This window comes from Haemaphysalis longicornis, unplaced genomic scaffold (genome assembly GCF_048455015.1).
Source record: "Haemaphysalis longicornis isolate Haplotype H1 unplaced genomic scaffold, Haemaphysalis longicornis Haplotype H1 scaffold_2, whole genome shotgun sequence".
In the NCBI taxonomy this organism is placed as follows: Eukaryota; Metazoa; Arthropoda; class Arachnida; order Ixodida; family Ixodidae; genus Haemaphysalis; species Haemaphysalis longicornis.
In genome coordinates, this window is record NW_027526295.1 from 89,074,574 (window position 1) to 89,096,706 (window position 22,133).

The following is a 22,133-nucleotide window of genomic DNA, read 5'->3' on the forward strand; positions in this document are numbered from 1 at the left end:
TCAGATCGCGCGGAGCCAGGCGCAGAGCGCGGCAAAAAGCGCTCGTGTCAATGTAGCCCTTCCCCAACCTTACAAGCATCCAATAAATTTGCGTAGCCGTGAGTGCATTTAAGAAGAAAATAATAATAATAATAGTAGTTTTATTCGTAACTCATATCGGATGGAGCCAAGTGCAGGTCGCTGCAAAAAGCGCTCATGCTATATATTGCAGCCGATACCCAACTTTAGACGCGTCCGACAAGTTTACGTAGTCATTACTGCATCTAAGAACCCAACACATCTGTTTAGACTTCTTTTTATCTCACATGTCTGCTCTCAACGCCACCAAAACATACAAAGCACCGAAGCAAACACGACAAAAACAACGGGACGCTGTGTAGTCCAATGCACCGGCTCATTCCACTGACGAGGGGAGCGCCGAGTGGTGGCGCCACCCGTCCAGCTGCCCGGTCCCTATACTGCTAGGCCGCGCCTGCGCTGCGCGCGGTCTCGACAGCAGGCGCCGCGCAACCAGACGGCGCAGCGATTAGTTTCGGCAAAGCATTGAAGGACTCTGGTTTCGGCCACCTCTCCCGTGGTCTGTTTACTTCAGTTCACGGTTGTACATAGATAGAATATTCGCGATCGTTTTGTTCAGACGTTCTGTTAGTCCGTTCGTTTGGGGGTGGTACGCCGTCGTAATTCGCTGATCCGTGTTGCTGTAGAGAAAATTCCTTGTATGAGTTCCGCAGTGAAGGCCGTTCCGCAGTCCATGATTACGATTTCAGGGGCTCCATGTCGCAGCACAACTCTGCTTATCCAGAAATTTGCGACTTGTTGTGCAGTCTTCCTCGGAAGAGCGGCGGTCTCTGCATAGCGCGTCATGTAGTCTGTCGCTACGACAATCCACTTCTCGAATAATGACGTAGGGAACGGGCCCAAAAGGTCCATTCCAATCAGTTGGAAGGGCCTCGGTGGGACGGCGATCGGCTGCAGATTTCCGGCGGGTTTCGTCGGCGGCGGATTTCGCCGCTTGTTGTCTCTGCAGCTCCGGACGTAGTGGGACACATATGTTGTAAGGGGGGACCAGTAGCACTTTGCCTTGATTTTTCCAATAGTGCGTGCCGTGCCGAGATGACCGGACGACGGGTCGTCGTGCGACGCTTCCAAAGTTTCCTCACGAAGGTCGGCAGGAATGACTAAAGGATAAGCCGTTCTCGTTCAGGGGTTGAAATTTTTCTTCACGAGGGGGAGTTTTTGAGTCTGAATGCTGGTATGTTGCGTCTGAAGGCACTAGGCACGGCGACATTGCAAACTTCGAGGTAGTCGATCATGACGCGCAACTGGTGGTCGGCAAGCTGCTGGGCAACTAGGTCGCGCTCCGTCACGACTCCGAAGAACGCGCTTTCTTCGGAGTCTTGAGGTGGCGGGTCGACGGGGGCGCGGGACAGGCAGTTGGCGTCGGAATATTTTCTGCCGGATTTATAAACGACTCTAACGTCCACTTCTTGTAGGCGCAAGCTCCATCGCCCAAGACGGGGAGAGGGGTCTTTCAAATAGGCGAGCCAACACAGCGCATGGTGGTCTGTCACAACTCTGAACGGTCTACCATACACGTATGGGCGAGATTTTGAAATGGCCCATATAATAACGAGGCACTCTTTTTCGGAGGAAGAGTAGTTTTTCTCCCCCTTTGACAGACCACGGCTGGCACATGCGATTACTTTTCGCAACCCCTTTGCTTTTGGACGAGGACGGCACCCAAACTTATATCACTGGTGTCCCTGTGCATTTCCGTTTTGGTGTTTTCGTCGAAATAAGCGAGCAGGGGCGGGCTTTGCGGGCGTTGTTGCAGCTCGCAAAATGCTTCCTCTTGGGCATTTTCCCAGCTTAAAGGGATGCTATCTTTCGTAAAGCGCGTGAGTGGTTCTGCAATGCGTGCGAAGTTTGCGATGAAGCGGCGGTATTATGAGCACCGTCGGGGAAATCTTCTCCCGCTGTTCTTATCTTTCCGTATTTGGAAGTTCGCTATGGCTGAATTTTTGGCGGGGCAAGCAGGACTCTTGCGTTGTTCATGACGTGGCCCAAAAACTTGAGTTCCTCTTACGCGAAGCGGTACTTTTCATGCTTCAGCGTCAACCCCGAAGTACGGATGTCCACGAGTACAGACTCCAACCTTGCAAGGTGTTCGTCGAACGTCCGGGCGAATACCACAACGTCGTCGAAGTATACAAGACAGGTGTACCAAGTCAGGCCAGCTAGCACAGTGTCCATGAATCTTTATAACGTTGCTGGCGTCGCGCAGAGCCCCAACGGCATCACATTGAATTCGTATTCCATCCGGTTTAATCAATGCAGTCTTCCCTCATCTCTCTCGTCCACTTCAATTTACCTGTAGGCTGTCTTCAGATCCATCAAGGAGAAGTACTTCACGTGGCACAGGTGGTCGATGGCGTCGTCGATTCGTTGCAAGGGTTAAACGCCCTTTATCGTGATTTTGTTCAGTCGCCGGAAGTTAACGCAGAACCATAAGGTGCCATCCTTTTTTTTACGAGTAACAACGGAGCAGCCGAGGGGCTTTTCGATGGCTGTATAATGTCGTCGCTGAGCATGTCTTCGACTTGCGTCCGGATGGCTCCCCGCTCTTGTGAAGACACGCGGTACGGTGACTGCGTTACGACCAGTTGCCTTGAAGGAAAACGCATTCATTAGAGCGAACTTGTGCTCCCCAAAGAATTCAATGAATACATAGGGGGCGAAGCAGCAGTCAACAAAGTGACGAAAGCCGCGCCATCTGCTCTGCGGGCATTTATCAGTCGGCGCGAGGGTTTCTCGAACAGTCGAATTGTATCCGGAACACTTTAAACCAACGTAGATTATTCTAGGCTGGTGACGCAGTTCGAAGCACTCTCCCTATGAAAGCAGATAACACATGAGGCATAAAGAATAATTGATTGATTGTTTGATTGTTTGTAGGGTTTAAGGCGCCGACGCAGCGCAAGTGAGGAGGCGCGCCGTAGTGGAGGGCTCCGGATTAATTTTGACCACCTGAGGATCTTTAACGTGCGCCGAAATCTCGTACACGCGGGCATAAAGAATGGAATATGAGCTTCACTCGGCCCACGGATAACACAGATAACATAGCCCGACGCAGCCGGTCGGCAAAAACAAAAAATAAACACACACACCTAAAACGTGGTTTGTGGCATTATGAAGCTCCAAAGGCCCGCCATTCGACGCTTCCGCGATCACCTTCAAATTGATCATGACTGTACATAGGTCCTTCGTCGTTTTTGTTGTGTGGCTCATCGTAACCCCGTGATATTTGCGCGGGAGGTTCAAAAACTATTTACAACAACATGCTTGGTGGCGGCGGTGCGCTGCGAGATCACTTCAGAGCAATGTGCGCCGTCATGCGGTCGCTGACATCGCGATGACTTCCTCAGACTCAGCTGCTATGCGCCGTGACCGAGAAAAATGCATTTCGTGCTGTGCTGAAATTTCGCATTGGGGATTCTTGTAATCGTTGAAACCGGCAAACTGAATACCTTAAATGAGCTGTGCGAGACCCATCTGCTTCACCAATACAATCACCGCGCTCGCACTGTGACGAGCCCCGATAATTCGCACAGGCTTCTAGAAACTCTTACCACGCTCTCCGGCGCAGTAGCACCATCTCTGCGCACACACAAAAACACTTAGACATAACTGCTTGCCAGAAACGTAGACAACATTACAGACTCAGTCGTAGAGCACTTCCGTTGTCCCACCCCAATCCCAGACCCAAGACCACACTCAGACTCACCCAAATAAATACGTACCCCTCGCAACAGGACTTGTAATTGGTGTTCCCCTATCAACACAGTGACCAATGAAAATGTTGCCCGCAGTCAGGTACACTCAGGCACAATATCCTCGAAAGACGGAAGAACCCTGATTTACTCCATCAATTCTTCCCACTGCCGATGACATGTGGGAGACGCTGCTGTACAGATCCCGCCTTAGCCATCAGACCTGATGGTAGAGCGAGCACATTACAGCAGTGGGGGGCCATTAAAGCTGCCGCCTGCAGCCATATAATTTGCCTGGGAGCTGGAAAGACAAGCGTTGGTCTTCCGATGGACCGAACGAGTGGCCACGGAAGTGCAAATTTAAGGCCACGACCACTGAAAATTCCAAGGGCACATATTAAAGGAAAATACGTTGGGTGACAAAGCTATTACAACACCTGTGACAGCTTGCTCGCCGTAAACGCCGGGCCGACGGTTCGCCGTAGAGATTTGAAACGGGACCCAGGTGCTGTGAATAGCAGTGCGTCCGGGTGCACCGGCGCGGGCAGGACGCTTAGCACCGACTGCAAGGGAAATGGGAAGGGGTGAATGAACATGTCTTCAAATATCTCTTTTTTCTAGCCGAATAAACATATTTAATCCGAATGCACAGGATTTATTATGAAAGCAGGGCATTTTGCAGGTTTGTATCGTTAAGCTACCAGATACTAGAAAAATTGCATACCTTTTCGGCCTCTTTAATAGTTGACCCTCCGCTGCTCATGTTTCTTGTGCCTAATATTTGATAGCTTGGTTGTGATCTTCAAGCGAAGCGTAAAATTAGATTACATGTCTTCATAGACATACGTGCACACGTCATTGGTTGCTTACGTTTTGCTTACGCAAGAAAAGATAGGGAATTCACTGTGAATTTGGGAAGCCGTGAATAGGACCCCATATTAGGTCAAAATTGCCCTCAAGAAAAACTAGCTCAGCAAATGTCCGCGGTTAACTGCGACATGACTAACGTGAAATTTCTTGTACCGGTGGCGTAACCTTACGTACGTTCTGAACGCTCAGACGTTATCAGGCAATAATCCACTTATGACTTCACAATGCCACCACTGGGAAACATCTTTCTATTCAGTTTACCAGTTAAAATGAAAGAAGGAATTCGGCTGTGATATACTGACCTTTACGCTTGCGTTTGTAGCAATAAACTAAACAACGGCCCGAATAACTAAGTGCATACGATAGCATGCAACCATCGCCACGAAATATACACGTCGAACAAAAAACATTCGGCCACCATCAAATACCATCGAAGGTATACCATCAAATGGAGCGAAAAACAAAAACACGTGGATTAAAAGTACGGGAATACGGAAGACTCCGTGAGTTACCCAGGCAATAAGAATGGAGAAAATGAATGAATGACACCGGGAAGAATTGGTTAGACGCCTGAGGGAGAGGTCTTTGAAAGCGGTTTAAAAGCGAATATTTATCCTGCTAGGTAGAACATGTTTACAACGTCACCAAGATGTTCGCAAGGTTAAGGCGAACACATTCCAATAATATATGTGCATTTGAGGAACTGCCCTTTTAGTATGCCTCCCGAGGTACGCTTACAGCTGGCGGCACGGGATTTATTTGTTTGTAATCGTAAACTAGGCTGATCAAATGATATTCTTGGAACCGGTAGAAGAATTTTTTGATCACGTTATCATGCCCTCACTACATCAACGCTCGTGTGCGTCAGTGCTTTTATTCAACTTGGGCTATATCATGAAGTTAGTTTCACACCAATGGACTGCTATTTTTGAGGATGCAGTATGCTTACAGTTATTTCGGCCAGCACATCAACTAAGATTCTGTCTGGGACAGACTCTGATGGCGGAACTTCTTTGGTTGTAGGGTTTAACGCGCCGACGCAACGCAGGCGATGAGGCGCGCCGTAGTGGAGGGCTCCGGATTAATTTTGACCACCTGGGGATCTTTATCGTGCGCCGAAATCTCGTACACACGGGCGTTTTTGCTTTTCGCCTCCATCAGAAAAACGGCCGCCGCGGCCGGGAATCGAACCCGCGACCTCGTGCTCAGCAGCGCAACGCCTTAGCCACTGAGCCACCGCGGCGGGTGATGGCGGAACTTCTAACCTCGTTAAACTAACATAATATTGCAAAGTTTTTTTACAAGAATAAGACCATTGCATTTAAGGTCGTCACACTGCCTAGTTCCGAGATGTAAGAACACCTGTGTTTACGGAGAAATAAACTAAGCTTCTGGTTTTGAGTTATTAACCATGAATACAAACCCCACGGTCCTGAAACACGTGAAAGTCTTCAATAAGTACTTTCTTCAATAGCTCCACGTCTTTGACCAAGAGAAATGGTGCCGCTCCATTAAAGAACCTGCAAGGGAATATTTTGAATCTTGTACGGAATAATGTTTTAGCAGAATTTCAATCGTTTATTCGTAGCTTAGCAACCAACCATTCATACTCTATCGTACTGCGTATTCTTGACCGCACTTTACCTATTTTCTTCGCTGTATACGCCATCATAAAAAGCAAGTGTCATCACGGCATAAGAACACAGTCAGCACCCTGGACCGCCCTAGATATTGACGCAAGATTTTCACTAAGGTAAATAAGTATTGCATCTATGTTGTACTACAAATCCCCAAATTCACAGGGAAGTAAAAAACTTTGTGTACGGCACTAACTTTCTGAAGCCGACCAGTTGTCTTTCTAACAGGTTAGTTAAATCTCCTTTTAAGGGTGCCAAATTCGTGGCTGACGTGACATCCAAAAGGCACTGGATACCCTTATTCACCGAATTCTCTCAAGGAAATGCTCTGGCTTTCGGAAAAAAAATCTTTCATGGCTTCTTTAATACGCCTGCTATACTGGCGTCTTATTGTCATTCGAACAAAGTGCTATTCGACTCAAACGAGTGGCTTTGAATGCCATTCATAATCCGCCATGCTCCACTGCAACTTGAAGGGCATTCGAAAGCTTTAACAATCACTCGCCGTGCTACGTGGCGATGCGCCTGTCTAGTTCGTTTTTTACACAATAATGCAACAATCAAATGTAGCGGCAGTCATTGGCTATAAAATGACATCTTTATGAATAACGTAAGCTGTGACACGGTTCTTGCTTAATTCTGAATGGCAAGCGAGGTTTCTTGTTGCTGTTGCGGGCTGTCTGGCCACAATGGTTTGTCGCTTGCTCGCACTGGTGCTAAGATATAAAAATATTGCATTGTGATGATATCATGATTTAAGTGAATGTGAGTTAACAAAGCCCAAAATTAAGAATAATTTGTTTTAATACGCCAGTAATGTATTTGTTTATGTTGACTTGAAACGCTGTTCGCGAGAGGGCGAGAAATGGCATTCGAGAGACCGAAATGTCTCTTTGGGTACTTATTTTGCTCAAATGTCATTTTTGTCTAATGGCATTTTAAAACCCAGAGGAGCATCAGAACTTCGCATTTGGGTCAAATGACATTTGGTTCAAATGACATCCGGATGCTAGTGTAGCAGAGCTATAAGACTTGTCAAATATAACTCACAATAACAAATTCAAGTCGTCCGCCTTGAAACGTCTGTTTATGCTCCGACGGCGACTGCAACAGGTACCACGTCTCGTAATGCTATTGGCCTACACGACTTATGTCCGGTCCGTACTTGAATACCCCAATGTCGTCTGGACCCCTTTAACCAAAGGATTAAGCAATAAGTTGGAAGGTGTCCAAAGAAAAGGGGTAAGGTTTATCTATAACAGATATAAAATGCGCTACTCTCCGACAGATCTATTAAAACAAGCTGGCCTATTCACCCTCAATAATCGAGGCTCAATTTAGAGGCCTCAAACTATATGTCCATTGATCAAACAAGGCTAACCAGACTAAAACATCCCCAAAGGCTAACGGAATACCGGTTCAATGTAGGCTGTTTCAAGTATGCTTCCTTTCCCTTAGCAATAAGGGAATGGAATTCTCAAGGCAACTCAATCACTGGTACCACAAGTTTATTAGAGTTTTTAAGGCTGGTAGAAAAGAAAATTAACACGATGTGACTATAAATTGTTATCACCAAGTGAATGTGTGTATGAACTCATTTTGTGTATCTTCTTGTCAAGAAATCATGAATTTTTGAGAAGGTTTGTACTGAAGAGTATTATTCAGTAATCCCGTACGCAGAGGAATGTTGTAACCTGAATTATCAAAGCCTGTACGGTTTGTTACTTTTGTAAAATGTGTTCGTTCCTTGTTCAAAATCGTTCCATGTGCAATGTAGAGTATATAATTTGTACTACAGTCCACCGATTGTGTAACCCCACGTGCTCAAAAAACTGACAAGTACCATGTATATGACCTTCCTGCGAGTATCCCGTGAGGGATTGGCAGTATATTTAAATAAATAAATAAATGTTCACTTCAGCCCCTGCACGGAGGCGTATCTCAAGAATCCGTTCTCGCACTTCTGCTCTTCTCTTTAAAATTAATTGTAGAACACTGGGTTCTCTTTGCACGCATATACAGAAATTAAGGCATTTTGGTGGATGCTAACAGCTCAACCATAATAGTTTGGAAATTAGCGTTGAAGAAGGTGCTTTTAATTTGAACTCTGACTTGTCAAATTTTAAATGTTTTGTAATGGTTTTAAGATGGTGTGGTAATGTTGAACGTCAGCAAACCTACATGCACCTTATTTCGTTCGCGTACTAGGTTCACAAACGTGGATGCTATCCAAATAGGTAGAAATAACCTCTTGCTTCTCCTTAGGCTCTCCTGATAACACTCTGGCGTTATTTTCGCTATCTGCTGTTTAAAAAACCATGTAACCAAAGGCTATGAAAACCTTTCATAGGTATAATTTGTCTCGCTACAATCAATTGCAGCGATATGCTCACTTTTCGAAGACTCATATTTCATTTATTCGCAGCTAGTTTCATATAAACTATGGGCTGAAACAGAAGGAATTCATATACGATTTCAAATACAGATTTCTAGTGCGAGCTCTACAAAAACTAGCCCCTCCAGTCAATCATCATGTACCGATAGGCAATCAATAAACTTGGATTTATTACAAGTTTAAGCGAGACTCTCCGGAAACTATATTGTAAGGCACAATAGGCGTTTGAACTTGTTGATTTGTCCTTCTTCTTAGTGTCCTGGGTACATATCATCTACAAACATCATTTTTTCCCCACAAAAAACGTACACGGCAAACAGCGGCCACGTATCGTTGAAATATGCGGAACGACTTATTATCCGACGTCGACAAAGGACCACCCCTCCTCTTCTTATTAGAAACATATGTCTAAGTTGAAATGGAACAAATTATCAAGATATTCTTCATGTAACATGACAGGTTCTTTTTTGTATTTTAATGGGACCTCGAAGGCTATACGCAATACTGCGTTTTCATTGAGTCAGGAAGCCAACTGTTATTGAACAGGTGGACCTAGCCTCACTGGGTGTACCAGCAAAAGTTCCGCAAGAGGAGCACATTTAAAAATATTACCCTCCAAATCACGTACGGTCTATTTCATTGATCATGGGGTTCTACACGTTGAATATATTTTGGCTATGAGGTCCGCCGTAGTGGAGGTCTCCGGAATAATTTCGGCCCTCTGGGGATGTATAACGTGCGCTGAAATCTCGACAAAGGGGCGTTTTGTCTTTTCGCGTCCATCACAAAAGCAGCTAACACGGCGGGGATCGAACCAGCGTCTTTGAGTTCAGCAGCGCAATGCCTTAGCTGCCGAGCCACCAAGGCGGGCAAATCACCAACAGTCACAGAGGGCTCTTCCTTTCAAAACTCCACGACAAGGCGAATATGTGTTGCCTACGAAATTGGTGTCTTTTTAGGACTAGGAATTGTTAGAACGGTAAAAGCGAGTCGGCTCTCCTTTTAAATTATTCAATAAGCAAAGATGAACGCTCGGTCGCATTCTGGGGGAAATATAATGACAAAGTATCTGATATCACCATTCGTATTGTTTTGAACGTGCTCTGATCGCTTACAATCTCAAACGGACAGTGAAATCAAGATGAAAGCTGCTCTAGGTCGTTAGATTCGCTCACCAAGAACACAAATATACCGCTCTTACGCGTATCCTTCTTAATATAGTATAGCATAGCGAAAACGTGGACAGGTGCCGTCGCCACTGGCCTTACCGCGCATCTTGCACCAGAATTGTGAAAACGTCTGGCGTGCGGAACGCCTTTCCTGGCTACCGCTGCATGGCGCTAGTTGTTCCTATCTGAACTGACGTTAGCGCCCTTTTCAAGGAAGCGTGCTAGCTACTCACGAGCGGTTGGCTCTGCGCCAACAATCGCGAGGTCTTAAAAGGGCAATGTTTTCCTTCAACAAAGCGTCAATACGGATTACGGTTACCATGAACGAACGTTTTTCTTAGCGGTCTGGAGCTGCAAAGAGGTGGGAGTTCGGGAAAGCACGAATGATTTGACCGAAACTTACTAAACCGGTCGGTACGTGGTAGCGTGTTATTAGGTTGCTTCTGTATCGCTGTAATTTATCCGCTGCCTCAGTCACTTCCAGTGTATCGGGGCGCAAGCAGCGGCTGCAGTCGCGGTTGCGTCACGTTTGATCAGCGTTTATTAGCGATTTTTAGCAATTAATCTTTTAGCACCGAATCAACACTGCAAGGGCTATTGAATAGATCAGATTTTTGCTTTAAACCAACCTACCGTTAGCCTTCAGTGTACGTTTAAGGACATTCTTGAAGTTGCTGGACACACTGACACTATTCCCCATATTTCAATCAAAAGCTATTCGTCTGGCTAGTACTCTGCAAGTTTCGTAGGTTTGTATGACATATGAGTGTATTATGGCACTTGTCTTTCTGTGCCAGAATTACCTAACTCCTTGAAGTGGTAATAGTGGCGTACTTCATAATTTGTACTGTGGAATTTGACAAACAAAAAATCTATGGAAATTTAGATATTGTGGTAATCGTCAAAAATGCCCACTACAACAACACATATTTCTCACGTACCGGTAATAGTTTCTGTTTCCTACTTGTGGAAAACCACTTGAGCCATACAGCGCATTTTAAATAATGTAATTTTTTTGAATGTGCCGTCATTCTAGCAGATCTTCCAGGAATTTTCCTAATGAAAACATGAATTTGGCCGCGACTATATGCCATGCCTAAAAAGCAGCGTATATCTTTAGTTACCTCTAAACGTCTAAAGATGGTTCTAAACAAAAACATTGTACGCCAATCTACCCTATGAAGGTGGTTAGAAAGCGAAGCTATTCAGGACACCTACAACGATTAGCCATGCGATGTCACTTGAATTCACACACGTGGCTCCACAAAGAGCGAAAAAAGAGACAAGTGAAATACACTTAATCATACCCTTTATTACATCAAAAAGATATTCTTTGCTAAGGTAAATCAATGCCGTGGTTAGTTGAGTTGTACTGGTGGAGCACATGAGTGGAAACTCTTTTTTTATAAAATAAAGTAAGCTGAAACCCGTTGTTAGGCGATCTCACTTCTCCGTCTCTGCCACCGCCGCCGACGAAGGCGAAGAGTTTGGCGGCAGAGACGGGGGCGAAGTGAGAGGCCATGCGTTGGTGTGAGCTTCCTTTAATTTTTACTAACTCCTAGCGCACAATAAAGTTCATTGTCTGTACAATAAAGTTCATTGTCTGTACAATAAAGTTCATTGTCTGTCCTAGCGCATACGCAAGGTGCGCACACGGCCGCTTCACGTGCCGTAGGGGAGCACAATGCAGCGCGAGAGGTAGCGTGACGCTATCACGTGACATTAGGTGAGAAGGCAGGGAGTAAACCCGCAGTTGTGCTTAGTGAATGCACCGTCTCTCTCCCTCGTCTCCGCATTGGCTCGTAGCGCAATCGGTAAGACAACGGGCTGCCGCTCCGTTTCTCTATTCGTTCCAGGCTTGATTCCTAGCGGTTCCAGTAACTTCTTTTATTTGTTCGCAGAAGTTTTTTGTTGACACCAGCCGTCGCGACAGAACTCTTGGGGGGTAGATGTAAAAAGCTTCGCTTTAAAAAAGACTGTCAACTTGCTTCGGTTGAGAATCATATTATTATTTTCATAACAGGTACGAACCATAAATTTGTTTCAATCAAAGAAGGGAGGGGGTGCGGATTGAGAACGCAAATAAATGCTGTATAAAAGGGCAAAACTACGAAGGCGTGTAGCCCATCCACTGGGCTCAGGACAGCAACAGGCGGTATTTAAATGTACAAAATAAATACTAACCACAAACGAAATTCTATAAGAAATATTGAAAAGAAAAAGGAAAATGGCAGTGTTGTGCATACAAATAATCAATTTCATAAGCAAAACTCATTCAGAAATTATATAAGGTTTACTGTAATACTTAATATGAGTCTAGGAAGGTATTATAAAGTTTACTTAGAGTGCACATAAAGGCGTGGCGGCTACCTTCACGTTAAAGAATACTTCATCGTGCGTTGCTTCAAGTTACCTGTTTACTTCGAGTTGAGTTAATTCGCTGAAATATTTGGGTTCCCATTTTTGCTTTATTCTACTTTGGTTATGCATAAATTCAAATAGGACGAGGCGCTCTCAGCTAATTCCTACACGTAAAACAAATTCAATCCAATGTGAGCTTACTTTTACGATGGTACGCAGATATATTTGTTGTCAGCATAAAAGGGAGCTAAGAAGATTCGAATACGCACTCTATGTGGAAAATATGATCCTGCGGCACTGGTGCGGGGTGTACATTTAATTGTAGACCACACAAAACATTAGCAACTGTTTTGCGGGGCCTTGAGATTGCGCTACGTTCGCGCTCACGTTTATCATTGCACAATTAGCCTCTGCTGGATAAATAATGTTTTCTTTTGTCTCTCTCGGTTCCCCAGTTCTGGGACACTATGTGGTGAACACTCACCCAACGATATTGCCATATTGCTCGATCCAGTCACTGAAGGCACGTGCGGCACCCTGGTTTTGTGAAGGCAAAAAAAGGCGAGAATCACTTTAGTGCATTTGAACTAAAATGAAACAGCTCAGTCAAGGCGCTACTTGAGTGTTCGCCCTTTAGAGAAACATAGTTATGAAGCTTCTGGCTCGAGGATTTTTTGCGTAGTAAGCTTAGTCTATAATGAGTTCGCGTGTGTAAAGAAGCGGAGAATACCCAGTGTCTTGCAGAGGCGTTTCATAGACAACATGTAAAAGATACAATTTTTACACAACGAGTCGGTGGCTATATCGCAGACTTGTTCGTTTGAATGCAGGGATGTTGTCTTACATACCAAACTAGCGAGGCTGACAACCTAACAACAACAAATTCAACGAGCTAGCTTGCAGCCCAACAGCTGGAATGTAAGTATGGAGGCATGGGGTGCGTTAACTGGATTTCAATGCCCACATTTTAAAGCTCATCTCAGCTGGCATGCCAGACTGCGAGGCAAATGTCGTTTCGCATAGCTTTGTCGTTTCGCCTGCCCGCTGCCGTCCATCCGTGTTTTTTTCTAGAACTTGTACTACGTTGTCTTTCGTCAGCCATCCTAACAAGATGTAGTAGAAAAGGTTTCGAAGACAACAAAACACTCAACTCCAGTTGAAACCTTTCAATTTTTTAGGATCAGCAATGCGTCGCCCTATGTAACCTGCGGGTTTTTACTGTGCGCTTAACCACCTTGTAAAAGTGGCCTGTACATGTGCAGATTTCATGGAGGTAGTGTAGAGAACTTATTTGCCCCAGGCGGTACCAGAAAACAATTTTCACTGCATAAAAGAGCTAACCATAATTTTCTGAAATGAAGTATAAAACAAAGCATTGCAGTCTTTGCTTTCTGTGGGGAAATGCAGGGAAACATAGGCCACACTTGGAATTTCGCGTTAAAACCCACGTCATTTATCGCGCATTGAATCGAGATTGAATACCCTGAAGCGAAGTTTTTAGGATAGTGGATTAAAAATTTGGTTTATGAATTTTAGCACAGCACCTTTCAGATGGGAAACCTGGCGCGTTTGCGTTAACTATATGAAACATACGTGCTGAAACTTCTCATCACTGCACTACCACTCAAATTTCGTTGTCTTGCTTCTCTCCAAAGCAATGAAGTTTCAGAATACAATCGCATAGATACCTAATTTCACGTCTCACCAGGGCCCTTTCGTATGTTTAATTTAACGAGGTCAGTCAGACTGAAACTAAAATGAATGTAAGAGTGCAGATTTGCTTTGCCCTTTTCCAATACAATGCCAGCGATGCCAGTTGTGATCCTTCATCCCGATTTTGAGAGACTGTCGGTTCTAGCCGTATACCTGATCCAGCGAGTTGTCATATTCCTCGCACCGCAGCCACGCTGCATGCACGCACGCACGCAGCTACGCACGCACACTCACGCCCACGAACGCACGCACGCACATATGCACACGTCCGCCCACACATATACAGACGCGCAGTTGTGCCACCACACACTATCACTCTAGAGAAAAATTTCTTCGGAATGAAATTTTCAGGGAACAGTGTATGGATGTATTGAATAGCCTTTCTTGGTATTCATTTGTACCCGCGCGACAAGTGTTAATGCACTGCGATATCGAGATAATAGGCCAGAGCCTCCGTTTACATAAACATTGATTCGAAACATCTTAATATTTTATGTGTAGCCTCTTCGACTACACGAGAGGGTCCTCAACACTCAGAGATGTTCATCACTTAATAAAGAAATAAGATTATTATACATCTCGGGAGTACATCACGTTTTCTGGTATAGACGCGATTGCCCCGTAGCCTTTAAGGATTCGCACTGTTTAAATTTGGTTCCCCGTGAATTCGCAGGTTTGATGGTTTTATTGGAAAAAGTTCGGTTTTCACGTAATTGCATGGCTGTCCATTATTCCGACTCAGCGGTGACAGGGTAAACATGCAACAGTTGAAGGAACCGAATATGCTTCTGTAGTAAAGTTACTTTTACACGTATTTATCGAACTCTTTGACATACCTAACTTCTGGATGATACCCTTAATTTTCGGCGATGCTTGTAGCCCACATAAGCTTATTTTGTTACAACAGCAAACAACTGTTAAACACTAGGCATTGCTGGTTGCCAATGGTTGTGCTACACACTGACGTATTTTGCATCCGGTATAGTTACTGGGCCGTGACAATCATTTTTAAATGAAGGCATTGATGGGTTATTGCGAGGGGAAACGTTTTCTTAAAAATTGAAACGATCCCTGGACATATGCGTCTGTGGGTGTATTGAAGGTCCATTTATAAAACGCCATGTGTTTTTCTGTTTCTTCTTCTTAATTTCTTCGCATTTCAGCGCGAATTAAGTCAGGAAGCCTACTGGCACACGGCACAGATTTCCTAGAATTATGTTTCTGCAGCGGCGATGTTGCGCATGTTCTACTCATGGGCTCTCACGTTCATGTGTCATGCGGAACACACCATTCTACAATGTTTACGTTTCGATTTCACAGTTTTCTGAATTCTATGAGGCGGCCACATTATGCCCTCGGAGCTACCGTTTCCATGCTAGTACCCCAAGGAGCATGTGCATAATGAAAATAGTAACAACTATGACAACTCTTACTATACTGCTCTCAATGTGCTCCCATGACTTTCAATAACTGGGCAGAATTTTGACAAGATGTACATATTCATAAAAAGTGAGCCAGATCCGTACGTCGATGACCGTAGTAATGCTAAAGACTACAAGCAGCAGTACCTAACAGATAAATACCGGTCGCCTTGAAGGCGGTCGTGCACCCAACGATTCAATGAAATCGGCCAAAAAAGTGCCTATTGAGTGAAGAGCGGCAATCTGCACTAGTGAAAGAAATTCTGATGATTGAATACAATGAAATATATTTAATAATTGAAAATTCTTCAGCTATTCTCTGACGACTATTCAAAACTTTTGGTTGCAGCAATGATTTCAGCTTTTCGTGATCATTTATACCAGTTTAGCGGGGAGGAGAAGGCTCTTATTGAACAGCCAATCACGCTTAGTGAATTTGAGGCCCATATAAATGCGCTGCAAGCTAATAGACCGCAAGGTCCAGACGGCCGCATTGGTAAATTCTATCAAACAATTTGCACGCTCCTTCAACGTGTTTTGCTGACAGTCTTTTCAAAAGATTATAAAGCGGAAGCCCTACCTCCTATGTTTCACGTTGCTCATAATATAGTACTACCAAAGTCTTGGGGAGAAAACCATTTCAAAACTGTCCAAGGATATCATCTAATTTCTCTGTGTAATGATCATTAGAAAACGTCTGTCAAACGTTTTACACTTAGGGTGCAGCTTGTCATAAATGGCCTAATTGGAGCATATCAAACTAGTGAAATTTGAAACCGAAGTCCCTAAAGAAACATAAATATTGTTCTTTCACTATTAAAGTGTATTTAATATAAATGAATCAAGTCGCACTAGTACAAACTAGACGTCGCAGACGCGCTAGGCCAAGTGTGATGCGGTTTTTCGTTTTGTCTACTTGAGCACACAACATTGGGGATGTTTTACTTGAGAGAATGAGGTTGTGTTATCACCAGTGTACCACAAGGCTGAGCATTAATAGAGAGCTGTCTGCTCCGGCTCATATTTTAATCTGCCGTTCGGCAAGGGTGCCCACTGTCTCCATTATTATTCGACGTATACCTCTAACCACTATGTCTTAGTATATTTCGGAATACAAATGTTACGGGTTTGTCATTGAGTGGGACGTCAAGGTCCTAGATTACGCTGACGACATTGCCTACGCTTCCAGCGACAAAAAATAGTGTTTTGAAAGTGTTAAGTTTACCCAGCCAGTTTTGTGGAGTGGCTGGTGCTCCCATAAATATCGAAAAGACAAAGAGATTTTGACCCGGCGTGTGGGGTACTCGGCAAGGATTTTTGGAAGAATCACGCGCGGTTGTGGCAAACCACAGTACCGAGGGGTCATCTTGGCTACTTTCGAAACAGTGGACGTCACAGGGAGCCAGCGCTTAAGAGAATTAACCATAAGGTAGAGTCATGAATGGTGGCGAAAAATGTTTTTTTTTGCGTTTTAATAAGTGTGAAACGTTTTTATTTTTTAGAGCTTCATTTCGTCTCTGGAAAAGTATTCAAGACCCGTGTACGGTACTCGCTACCTTTGTGTGGACTTCATGTTTTGAACCCATGCGCGTAGATAATCTGTCACTTCTCTGAGAATCTGGAGAAATTCGACTTGTCAATGTATTTTGCACCATCTGGTTTCTCCCTTTTTATTCCCTAAAAATTGAAAACACCCGTTCCTACGAGTGGTTCTTCAACGTCAGTTGAGTGCACATATGCTGTACTTATTGGCTACTGCAGTACTAAGTATTATAGGGCTCCCCTGGGGTTTCTTAAAGAAGCGCAATGAAAGGTCGTCAATTCGAATCTCTGGGGAAGCAGAAAAACTACATATTATCCGAATGTCGAATTCTCGCCTCAACAACAACAACAACAAATAAACAGCACAATTATAATCTATTTATGCTTGCCTATAGATTGCGAAGGACTTGTTGATGCTAGTTTGTCTTTTAGTGGATTGCTAGGTGGAAAGAACAAGTTTTGAGACCTGCGACAATCCGTGTGCAGATAGAGTATTGCGCAGACCAGCATTGAAGAATGTATTCAAAACATTGAGTTTTACAGTTTACTGCTGTTTACAGTACAGCTATTTCCTGACCACGATGTACGCTCGCATTCTAACCATCGCAAATGGGAGAGAACGGGTGAGCGAAAGACGGCGCGTTGCGGAAGCGTTGGTACAATTTCCAAGGTCAGCGCATAAATTTGCGCTGAAATAACGAATGTCCGCGGCATACAGCAATCTACATTTTCCAAGGGAGGAAGTAGGAACCCGGAATTATCCGAATTTGCGAATTAACGGGGCAGATTTAACGAGGTTTCACTCTAGTGGAGACTTCCATTTTTAAGTCTGTTTCTACTTGTTTGATTCCTCCAGGAAGCAGACAACCCGTGTATTACTATGTATTGTCAGCTATACTTGAATGTTAGGGACGACACTATTCTATAGCCTCTCAGACGTTTGTGCATTCAGTCTGCTGCGAAGACATCGTTCTTTACATTGCATAGGCCAAAACTTTGTGTTAAAACGCGGCTACCTTCTACGAGATTTTTTTGTACCATGGTGTGTAAACTGTCGGCTGGGTAATGAACATGAACTGTGGACCGTTTTTTTTATACTGTGTAGAGACGCAGTGTTCTTCTCAAACATTCTACATTTTCTACTGTCCAATATAACGACGTCAGCCGCATCTCCACAAACAGCTATTGGTGAGGATTTTATGTACATCAAGCAAGAATCACCGCAAAAATTGGCTATCCTCTGCGACTCTACAATGCTCTGCGGTGGTTGCGGTCTGCTCTCTGCCGTTCATACACACAACTTGTGACCGAAATGCGTAAGAATTATAACCACCTCGTCAGACATTGATAATAATATTTTTCAATGGCTCCACGGCGTATCTGTGAATGAACGTGTCAATAAAAGGTTCATTATAACTATGAAAGTGCCCAATTTGCCTGCATCCCTATACGGCACCCTGACGCTACAAGGTCACTGCCCCCACCACCCGCAATTTCACGCTTGTAATTTAGAATACGCCAGAGTTTTCAAACTCTTGCTTGTACTTACTCGACTCCGATCTGCAGTGCCGCTTACAAATAACATGCCATGCTCGGACACCATCCTACTTTGTCGCATGTCGATACGAGTCGGTTTCACCGATGCTTACTCCTTCGCTATCGGCATGGATGATAGCCCCGCTTGTGATGTCTGTACCCCGGATGAATCAATAGAACACCTCTTGTGTCAATGTGACCGATTGGCAAAGCAGAGGCAACAACTGCAAACCGCACTCCGAAAGGTCGACAACCAGCCGTTACCTGCGCGGACTGTTTTGTGCCATAGGCATTGCCCATCGCACTCACAAAAGACCGCGAAAGAGTTACTTCGTTTTTAAAGGTTGAGGCTTGTCTGAACGGCTGTAGGGACCCGGTGTATCGTATATCATTCACCCATTCTACACGCTTACCTGTTTGCTTTTAGGAATTATTATTGATAGTTACCTTTACTGTTTCCTCAATATCCACTCCCCATTTTTATATACCCTTTCTTTTCTTTAAATCCTCCTTTCCAAGTTTCAATGCTTACGGTAGCCAACTGAACTCTTCTGTGGTTAATCTCCCTGACCTTCATGTGCAGTAATATCCTTTCTTCGTACCTACCACAACGGAAACTAGTAGAAATTAAGAAGAAATGGACGTAGGTAGGGCATATAAGGCGAAGGCAAGATAACCGTTGGTCATTAAGGGTAACAGAGTGGATCCCTAGAGAAAACAAGGGCGGCATTGGCGGCAGAAAGTTAAATGGGCAGAGGAGATCAAGAAGTTTACAGGGAAAAATTGGTCGCAGTTAGCGCAGGACCGGGGTAGTTGGAGATTAATGGGAGAGGCCTTTACCCTGCAGTGGGCGTAGATAGGCTGGTGATGATGATGATGACTACAACGGACAACGAAGAAAGGCATTAACATCATACCGTTTGTTATTCGATTTCCTAGGCTGAACAGAGACAGTGCAGTTTCATATGATATCTTCCCCCTTTTAGGGTTGTTCATTTTGTCAAGTGCTGATCGACTGTCATGCGGACACTCCTCGATCAATGAAATGGCTCTTTCGGGAGGAATGTGCGTGGGTGCGAAACGTGTTTGGTGCCCGTAGTGAGCCTCCACAAGATCTCTACCTTCTTGATGCGTGTGTTTGATACGACTTATGAATTGGGTAAGAGATAGAATAGATTACAGGTAAGAACAGGCACAATTCGCGAGGTCAAAGTCACAGACAATTTAAAGTATGATGCGGGTCTCAAGCCATGTTTTCGGACCTTAATCTCGCAAGTCTCCTCCCTTGGATAGGCATATTCAGTAGATTCATTTATGACAGTCGCCATTTTTAAGATAAAAACACTGCAGAACCCTTAGGCTTGACGACTCCTTAGTTTGATATGTATTTTGACTAGAGGTCTTATCAAACGGCGCTTTTTCAAGATCTGTAGATTTATAATAAAAAGACATGCATCTATGCATGTCTGTTCTTTTGGTATGACCACCCTTAGCGCTAAACAAAAATGTAATTATTTACACCTTTTTTATTTATTACATGTATGTCGTCTTCTAATAACCTTCATTGGACATATACATCTACAGAGTTGAATGGGTCATATTTTCGGCAATTGTTTTCCTCTCCAAATGTTTCTTTGGCGTGTTTAATGTATCTCCCTTCCTGCTATAAAGAATTCCATTAGAGTATGTGACATGATTTTGTACAAATTAGCGCATAATCGGTGATTTGCAGCGGGAACATCCTTTGTACTTTGGGCGCAGGCATTTGTACTCACCTTCTTTTTGATCTCGTAGATGTTTCCAAGTATAAAACTTGGCGTTGGCCCAGGAATTCCGAGTCTCTCAAAGAGAGAAAATCTTCTTCGACGCCAACTACAAAACGTTTTATGCAATAAGAAGGCATGAAACAAAGGACAGTTTATTGCTGCTAGTAAAAGTGGTGAGCGCATTAATACGAAAATATAAGCTATGAGTGAACAAATGAGGCAATAAAAAAGCAAGTCACTAAGTAGGCATTCATGGCACCTCGAAGGCACATTTCATTTATTCTCTCTCCGTTCCAAGCTCATGCACGTCGAATAAGTGCCTCTCTCAACATGGCCCTTGGGCACACGGCATTGCATGTATATCTGCCGAAAAATTCGCCTTGTCATTCTAAACGGAGGCCCACAATGGTAAGTGTCGAGTGAGTATATGATTGTATATTCATGATGCAGTAAGAAGCGAGTATGTGGTTATACGCCAGGGGCAGCAACTGCATATTTTGAACACGTTGCAGTTTGTAGTTGTTAGTTTGTTAAAACTTTCTATTGAAGTTGGTTGCAATCTTCTTTTCAATATTCGGATCTTCGGGGCCATGCAAGTTTCACAGAGAACACTGATCTTACGCTTTCATTAAATAAAATCTAGTGGCCGAGGTTGTGGTTCCTTCTCCGGAAAGACTGGGCCTGGCTTAGGGGTTTAGAACTCATGAAATGCGAGCGGCATTTAGTTAGTAATTAAAAATATAATACAAGAAAAAGTGCACCCAAGGATGCAGAGATGTTTGAACCTGTTTTCAAGACTACTAACGACACTGCATAATTAAAAAAAGTCAGGGACTACGGTAATAAAAATATTTTTGGCCATGCATGGGAATTTATGCAGGCTTTCATGGAAGAAAATTTAGTGAACTCGACGTTATTTAGGTCGAAAAGGAAGAAAACGTGTGCAGAAACGTATCAACTCCGCTTTCTTAAGTTTTCAAAAAAAGCTTTATTCCTTGAATCGTTCTTCCACATTTCAGAGGACTTCGCCCTTTCCGTTTTGTTGACCAGTTTTTCGTTTTCCGCTAATTGCCTCTACCGCTGCAGTGGGTAGGAACGCGCACGTTCAGGTGGATTTCTCATACAAAAACACAGCAAACATATCATGTTCGTAATTGAAACATGGGCATCAGTCACAGTATCCTGAAAAGTGTGTTGGTGAGTCATTACATATGCATTCGGGATAGCAGGAAAACTTACACGCCTATATTATTTTCTACAACACGACGTTCCGCAGACCTCATTGGCAGAAGTTCTCACAAAGGCTTTAGTGGGAGGTAAACAAGACATTTAGTGTGTTCAGCCTTCCCGCACAGACAAAAAAAAATGTTACAACGAAAAAGGCCCAGTAGTTCACTCACGTGTACCACAGCGATAACAGAAGCGCCGATAGCAGCACCGTCAAGGAACCGATCATCCTGGTTGCCCTCCTGAACGACTGGTTCTGGTTTCTTGTTATTCCGCAAACCCGGATCACGTACAGTAGAATCCAGCTGTTACGTTCCTCAGGGTTACGTTTTACCGGCTGCTACTCTGTTTTGACAAGTCCCGGCGCAGCTCACATAGAGCAGAAGGTTTCCTCACTGTTGCGTTTTCCTGCTTGTTACGTATTGTTTCCCCTGTCCGGTGAAAAACATCTCAACGAGGTTCCAGTGTATACAAGATTTTAAACATTCCCGTAGCAGGCGCCGTGAGATAACCGTCAGGTTCGACCGTGAAATGAGCACACTAGCTGCCAGAAAAGCAGCTGCCTTGTCGCTTTTGCTCGTTTACTGCAGTTTAAATTTAGTTTACTTCAAATATCGTTTCCGCTCCAGATGTGGAATGTCCCGTTGGGACCGGCTGCCACGAGGCACTATATCGGATGTGAGGAGCTTTGTAACGGATGGAATGAAACGATGTACAGATTTCGAG

The 22,133-nt window shown here is 44.2% G+C and overlaps 1 protein-coding gene across 2 annotated transcripts in view; it reads right to left on the reverse strand.

The window, feature by feature from the left end:
* LOC144167238 (cytochrome P450 3A24-like) overlaps positions 1–21,924 on the reverse strand; it is a 60,008-nt gene extending 38,084 nt beyond the window's left edge. For both annotated transcript variants that reach the window (XM_077696577.1, XM_077696578.1), the window contains exons 1-5: positions 21,581–21,924; positions 20,190–20,286; positions 12,687–12,739; positions 6,064–6,160; positions 4,208–4,333 (exon numbers count right to left, since the gene is read on the reverse strand). In XM_077696577.1, the coding sequence (XP_077552703.1) occupies positions 4,208–4,333; positions 6,064–6,160; positions 12,687–12,739; positions 20,190–20,286; positions 21,581–21,636 (429 nt within the window). In that variant the 5' untranslated portion in view covers positions 21,637–21,924. The remainder of the gene's footprint in view (positions 1–4,207; positions 4,334–6,063; positions 6,161–12,686; positions 12,740–20,189; positions 20,287–21,580) is intronic.
* Positions 21,925–22,133: the final 209 nt, after the last annotated feature.